Source organism: Myxine glutinosa, chromosome 12 (genome assembly GCF_964187855.1).
Source record: "Myxine glutinosa chromosome 12, kmMyxGlut1.1, whole genome shotgun sequence".
NCBI lineage: Eukaryota > Metazoa > Chordata > Myxini > Myxiniformes > Myxinidae > Myxine > Myxine glutinosa.
Window position 1 is genome coordinate 32,573,043 of NC_136272.1, and position 7,500 is coordinate 32,580,542.

Genomic DNA, 7,500 nt, shown 5'->3' on the forward strand with positions numbered 1-7,500 from the left:
CTCTGATCTCTGCATCCATGAATGAGATGAAATCTCATAATTTCATCATTCGAGAATGCTAATCAGCAAAATCAGAGACATTTATTCTTTCATTTGCAGCACATGGCTGCGGGTAGCATAATTTACTGTGAGCACAGTTGTACTGCTGATGTAGTGCCCCCCTGCAGGTTAGAGCAGGACTTTGCACTTTGTTTAGGGTGCCGGTGATAGTTCGCCTATTTGTCAGGAAAGATACCGTGTGATCGTTAACGTCTACCAACTAATGCTGGCGGAAGGTACACCCAGTTTAACGCCAAATCCAGGGTGTGGCACACACATTGATGGCTCTCCCTTCCAATGAAACATCAGCTGGATCAAGATTTGAACCTCAGAGGCAAGTGTCCATACCTCTCGGCCATCTTGCCAGCCTAACATCAGAAATATGAACCGATTGAAAACTCACCATGCAGCCATCTTCAAGCACCGAGTAGGCGAAGCGAGCGCCTCCCTCGGCTCGAACTTCAACGTCACCGGAACCTTGCAGCACCAAGGCCTTGCTCAGGCTGTTGCTGTCCGCATCGTGGTAGGCCACGCTGTTATAGCAATGGAAGGTGAGGTTCTGAGATGCCTCACGGGACAGCAGTCGCAGAAACGTGAGCTGTACGGCCGCTGTGTTCCCGGGAAGAGATGCATCGCCATAGTTGAACTACAGGAAGAGGGGGTGTAGATGAATTTGGAAACAAAGTTCATGACTAGCAGACAAGTACATACATCCATTGTTGTACGGCGACTCATTCGAACAACAAAGGGGCTGTCGTTCTGGAGAAAACGTAGCTGCGTCTACAGTAGAAGCACAATAAGACAAAATAAAAGCGGGTTCTCACAGCTACACATTTAAACACTACTAAGTCGTCTCGCCATAGAAGTTAAGTGAAGGAAAAGATATTGGGGGTGATCGAAAACATCTTCATTACATCTTGGTGCCGAAATATTTTCAGTAGGAATGCATCTCCAATTATCTATCTATTATGGAAGGCAATGGTCACCTGGATGAAGGGCTCAAAAGTTACCTGGATGACAGGTTCGATGTATGGAATTTCGCTTTATGTACAACTTTTCAGGAACGTATATATTCCGTAAATTGAGGTATGGGTTAAATAAGAAAACAACGAGAGATAAGACGTGTCGTAATTGTGTACAGACAGTAGGCCGTGTAGAAGTATAGCTTGTATAGGTTTTCTGAATGTATAGGTTTTGTTATGGTAGAATTATAGGTTTTCTGAATTTATTGCCTGGCTGGAACGTAAATATGTCGTAAATGAACGTAAATAAAATAAATTGAATCGTTACCTTGAAGCCACCATCCATTTCGCTGACCCAGAGGAGCTTGTTCTCTTTGGGTGTGCCAGACCACCACTGACGTTTGGACACCGTGGGTGTCGTGGGGTAAACGCAGCTTTGCCCAGTCTTCATGTTACACCAAACTCTCAGAGCATCGATGTTGCTTCCCTTGTTGGGATCAATCCAGTAATCACCTGTGCAAGAAACGTGTCAGCTTGAGGACATTGAACGATTAGGAGGTTAATTGAAAATAGATGGTCCTGTAAATGATGTGCTATAGGAAGGGTGTGTGTTTGTGTCTGTCCTTTGGGGTCGAGAAAGGTGGGTGAGGAGTGGGAGGGGAGGGGGGGCGGGGGGGAGGAGGGACCAGGAAGAAAACAAAAAAATGCATGAGGATGGGGAATTAACTAGGTGTGACAACAACACTGAGATGGTGATGTTTGTGATGTTTGATCTAATTTTATTTTGTGCATCTACGGTCTCCGTACCACTGGCCAGCTCTGGGCGGCTGTTGTGGAGGTCACGGCAGGTGCGTGCAGGGCGTTTGCGTGATCCATCAGGGCTCGCCAGGCCTTCGACCTTGTTATGGAGGTTCTTGAGGGAAACGTCCACCTGTTCGGTGTGTTGTGAGAAGACCTTGGCTGCTTCATCAGCACTGTAGTGCCGCAGGGGATCTGGAGCCTTAGCAGGTAAACCGACACGGGTGTGCCTGGGACGAGGAGCGTCACTTTCTGGACCAGGAGGGCCTGGAGGCCCAGGAGGCCCACCAGGTCCCTGCAACACAATACATGTAAATAGAATGAAAGAGAGGACCCGAATACCAATGACAGAAAAAAAAAGACAATGAATGATAAAGAGTATGTCAGAAGGATCCTCCTCTAATATGTTACTTAAGTAAACACCTGGATGAAGACAGATCCATAGTTGGAGTTTATGCCAAACAAAAAGTCACCTTTAGTCTTCAGCATAGTGAGAGGTGTATGTTAGTGGAAAAACAAAGTCGTGGTTTGAAACTCACAATTGCACCGGTCCTGCCATTTGGTCCTCGAGGTCCATGAGGTCCAACTGCTCCAACATAGCCCGAATTACCATCTCTACCAGCTGGACCTGTTGGACCTGCTGGTCCCTGGAGCACAGGATTCAGAGATTTTGAGTTATCTTTTCATTCTTTGCAATTCCATCTTTCCATTATCCTGTTTTTTTTTTTCATTTCAAACTCCAGCTTTTCTATTTCCGACATCGCATGTGCAAAGCAAATCGATTTCACTGGTGTTATCACGGTTTCAACAAATAAAAACCAAGGTAACAAAATAAGAACCTACTCTTCCACCCGCTGAACCGATCTTGCCTGAACCTCCTGTCTCACCAGATCCACCCTGGAAACACAACAAAAACATCTCAATCCAAAAATAACGAGCTAAATGTTACCAAACAGGTGTTAAATGCACATCAGAAAAGCATCACAATGAATTGAGGAAAATGAGGAATTTTGTGACCCACTGATGCAAAGAGCAATGGTAAGACATTTTTCCTAAAAGGTAGTTCAGATAGGTGGATGGGTAAAAATAATCACACCCTGTGTGATGTGCACCAAGGTGGAGAACTTACCATTTGTCCAGGAGCTCCCCTACGTCCAGCATCACCACGAAGACCTTTCATACCCATTGAACCAGGACCTCCGGTCTCTCCTTTCCCTCCCCGAGCACCAGCTGGACCCTGTTATGTGGAACATGAAACAACCGAATGGGTGAATGAGGCAAGCCTCCAACAGAGCCTAATTAAGTATAATGTTTCGGCCATTAGAGACACGTTTCATCCTCATGGAGATAAACCACAGTTGTATTACTGAAGCTCACATGTTACATCGAATCCTTCAAACAAAGAATTAAGAAACATTCGGATGCTCAATTGGGCCCTAAAGAGCTTGAAGATTTTTACTTTCATGAGCTGGAATGAGGAAGAGGAAGTTTTTTTCTATTAATGGCAGGAGCGTCACTTTCTGGACCAGGAGGGCCTGGAGGTCCAGGAGTCCCAGAAGGTCCCAATACACATGGTCACACTGAATCATTTAAATGTTTTACCTGTAGGTTTATGTTTTTAGCCTTTAAAGCTGATTCTACAATGGTGTGAGGCATCTTTAGCATTGGAAACTCTGCAATTTTTAAAAGAAATATAGAAAGGTTAAAAGTGCAACAACTTTTCAAAAAGTCCTCATAGATGAGGAAGTAAGGATTGTATAACATGAAAATGAACATTTCTCGCCGTATGCGCAGTGTGTGCCTTGTGAGTGTGTGCCGAGTGTATATTGTGAGTGCACGCAAATAGAGCGTGTGCTGAATGTATATATACCGTGAGTGTGTGTTGAATATCCACTGAGTGTACACTTATTGTGAGTGTGTGCTGAATGTGCATCGTGAGTACATGCTCTGACTGTGGACTGTGAACGTACATTGCGTGAACGTACAGTGCGAGGGTGTGCGGCGACTGTACTAAGAGTGTATGCTTTGAGTGTAGAATACTTACAGCAGGGCCGGCTGGTCCTGCAGGACCTGTCGCACCAACTCCGCCCATGCCTCCCTAGAGGAATATGAGCAAAAATGATGATTGCACACACAGAGTTCCCCTTTACAACACAGACAAATATAGGAACACAAAGTCTCAACATTATTTTGGTGGCGATCTATTTGGGACTTTTCTTGCCATAAAACTAGTCCTAATGATGTCTGACTCTCTTGCGGTTCTATGGCTGAGGGTGCCAATAAGAATGGCATGGTTCTTACTATGTGGTGCTGTTCAGACCTTGTCAGTATGTTGAAGAAAGTTGAGTATGGAGTAGGTGTAAGGTTGTGCTTACTTGGTGTACGGCATTTCTATTGACGATGGTATTCTTGATGGCATTGGGGTTAATGCTCTCTTCAAGGCTTTGAGCTACCTGGATCCTGCCATGTCATGTGAAGGCATAGTATAATTTCTAACCACACCAAGTGTGAGATGTTCTTGTGGCACAAATGGTTTCTGTATTATGGAAGAGCATGCAGATTGGGGCACTAGTCCTGGTGGCACCAGTTGAGGCTTTTGGCATATCACGTGGGTCAAAGCAAGCTTGTACATCTTTGAGTGTTCAAAACAATGCGAGTGTAGATATTTTGCTGCAATCTGCTCAATTCTTCAGTGGTGGTGCTCACGTCATCCCCAAAATAATTGATCTGTCTTTTATTATATTGCATCACCTTGACATATCTTTACAATTTGAACCTCTCTCCCTCACCATGTCTGGTCTTCAGCATGTCCATGGACTTGGCCGGGGTCTTCGAGCGTCGATTTGATTGGTTGTGATGACCTAAAAGGCCGTAATATTTTGTCCAAGTACTGCTAAATGGAAGCTTTTTGAAAGTGCCAATAAGGCGATTTGTGTTCTACAGTGTTCAATCATGTAATTAAATTGAAATAAAATAAAGATTTTAAAGGTTGTAAAAAAAAAAAAAAATCGGAAGTTTACCGCCATTGATACAGCATCTTTTACACCGCCTTGCTTAACATGTTACATTAGTTCTTCGTGCCTGTTTGTGTCCTTTATGACATTTTTTAAAACGGTAAGTTTCCTGTTTGGAATGATTTTCAATTTTGTTTGACTACCAGACATGCAGACAAAGTAAAATATCATTTTACTCCTCTCTGGGCATGCACGATCGGGACAAATTCATCCCAACGTTTGTACTGTTAAACTATAGATTCGTTTTACAATTCATGTTCCGATTTGTGTTCACAATATAACATTCAATTGAAATTAATTTGTTCCTGGATCATAAACTCATGTTTGTAGATGGACGGAGAGACAGACAGACAGAGGGAATCAATTGCTTAACCCTGCTTTTTTGCCTAGCGTGCACAGGGTAAAAATGCTATTTAATCAAAACAATTCTGATTTCATCATTACCTCCGCCACCGACAGTAGATGGAGGTTATGTTTTCACCGGTCTGTCTGGTTATTTGTTTGTGAACAGGATATCTCAAAAAGCTGTGGACTGATTCAGACGAAACTTGGTGGACAGGTTAGGAGTGCAACAAGGACAAATTGATTAGAATTTGGTGAAGATCCGAATGTGGATCCGGATACGAGACTTCACCACCGAGAGATGGGGCGAAAAACGATACACAGCACGATATTTCAAAAAGTTACGGATGGATTATGACAAAACTTGGTGGATGAGTTGGTTAGGAGACAAGAACAAGCAGATTTGATTTTGGTTCAGGTCTGAATCCATATCTGGCCTATCAGTGTGATACAAAACATAAACTGTTCAGCCTTGCGGAGGTATGCGCTCCACCGAGTGCTGTTCTACTTTGACATGTTGTTATAAATTGGTGTAAACCTTACAGGCCATTAAATAATGCATAGTGGAGAGAAATGAAATGATAACATTCTGGGTTAACATTATGAAATGATAAAATGAAATAATCGTCTTTCAAGAAGCTGTTTACATTTTATGCAGGCGAGTGGGGGGAAGTGGCAAATTGACAGCAAATGACATCACTGGTATCAAGACAACATGGGGCTAATAAGCATGATGTAAAAATTGAGAGATTAGTACTGTTGGGTGAGAAATGTAGAGTGTAGACTCCAACTTACCGACTCCCCTCGACTACCACCATATCCTGCAGGTCCTGCTGAACCCACTCCTCCTTGGGCTCCAACTGCTCCACTCTTTCCTGCTGTGCCAAATTCTCCTGACTCTCCCTGGATAACAGTGTTGACAGCAGCAAGAAAATTAGAAATAAACTACTAACTACCTTTGCATCTTCCAATACAGTGTCCAACATAACCACATTAGATACCTTTGGACCAGAATGGCCGTCGCGTCCTGCAGGACCATCGCCACCTTGGTTTCCCTAGGGTACAAAAGATAAAGATAGAGTTTGTAGTGACCACACCATGACATCCATATTATGTTTCACCACTTCCACACCACAAATTTCAAACGACACAAGTGTATGTAAACTACTCACAATTCGTCCCATTTCTCCTGTATTTCCCATGGCACCAGAAGGCCCCATAGGTCCATCAGGTCCCGTTTCTCCACGTGAACCAGCGCGTCCTGTCTTTCCTGCCAAGCCCTAGGAGCCGCACACCCAGTCAGTTAATATAACAGAAGTTGAAAGGGAAAGATAAAGCAAAATGTAATTGTGTTTGATGAGCAACGAAGCAACTTCAATAAAAATGAAAAACAATAACAAACATACCACAGACCCTGGTCCACCAGGACCTCCTCTCTCTCCACGAGTTCCACCCATTCCCATCATTCCAGATGAGCCAATGTTACCAGCAGGTCCAGGTGCACCAGTAGGACCCTGCAAAATAGATGAAAAAGCTAACAAGTACCAGCAAAGGGGTCACAGGTCACTGGCTCCAATCATAGTTCTAATCACCACATCATGCACTGAATCTAATCATAAGATCCAAAGATGTTTCTGATCTCATGACCTTCAAATGCTCTACTTACATACTGTTGATTTAAAGATAATATTCATGCAACTTACACCAGGGCCATTAGATCCACGAGATCCTGACTCTCCAGGTTGTCCAGCTGACCCTGGAGATCCATTATCTCCAGGTCTCCCAGGTGCTCCAGTTTCTCCACCTGCACCACGGGCTCCCGAAGACCCTGCAGGTCCAGGAGCTCCAATAGGTCCAGTAGCACCCTGGGTTCACAAATGCAGCAACGAAACGACATTGTCATTACCTTACGACATTGTCATTACGAAGACATCTCATCATCTTTATCATTTAATTTCATATCTAACATTCTGTCTGATATGACTCACACCAGCGCCTCGGACTCCAGGTCCTCCAGGTGCTCCACGCGACCCGGTAGCACCCTGCAGATAAGGATAGAAAAGTTAGCTTTATAGGTCACTGTCATGGATCACAACCCAAATGAGAAGTGAATGAAAAGAATCCAGTCATATACGACTTTATATGATTGGAGTTAGGATTCCGATAGAACTGTTTGGCGAAATGGTTGTGTGAAAATATTTCAAAAGTTACATTCAAAATCATACCACAAATTGATAGCATAAGTTTATACTGCTGGATTATTAGTTTAAAAGTTTATTTGACAAACATACAGAAAATCCTGGACCTCCAACAGATCCCTTCGCTCCAACTTCACCGCCAGGTCC

General features: G+C 43.7%; 1 protein-coding gene across 1 annotated transcript in view; it reads right to left on the minus strand.

The window, feature by feature from the left end:
• Positions 1 to 7,500, minus strand: part of LOC137437990 (uncharacterized) — a 51,479-nt gene that overhangs the window by 1,822 nt on the left and 42,157 nt on the right. Inside the window, exons 34-47 of the mRNA XM_068132819.2 lie at positions 7,447 to 7,500; positions 7,144 to 7,197; positions 6,859 to 7,020; positions 6,562 to 6,669; positions 6,328 to 6,435; positions 6,157 to 6,210; positions 5,951 to 6,058; positions 3,844 to 3,897; positions 2,929 to 3,036; positions 2,643 to 2,696; positions 2,339 to 2,446; positions 1,809 to 2,094; positions 1,330 to 1,514; positions 443 to 685 (exon numbers count right to left, since the gene is read on the minus strand). Coding sequence (XP_067988920.2) covers positions 443 to 685; positions 1,330 to 1,514; positions 1,809 to 2,094; positions 2,339 to 2,446; positions 2,643 to 2,696; positions 2,929 to 3,036; positions 3,844 to 3,897; positions 5,951 to 6,058; positions 6,157 to 6,210; positions 6,328 to 6,435; positions 6,562 to 6,669; positions 6,859 to 7,020; positions 7,144 to 7,197; positions 7,447 to 7,500 — 1,686 coding nt within the window. The remainder of the gene's footprint in view (positions 1 to 442; positions 686 to 1,329; positions 1,515 to 1,808; positions 2,095 to 2,338; positions 2,447 to 2,642; positions 2,697 to 2,928; positions 3,037 to 3,843; positions 3,898 to 5,950; positions 6,059 to 6,156; positions 6,211 to 6,327; positions 6,436 to 6,561; positions 6,670 to 6,858; positions 7,021 to 7,143; positions 7,198 to 7,446) is intronic.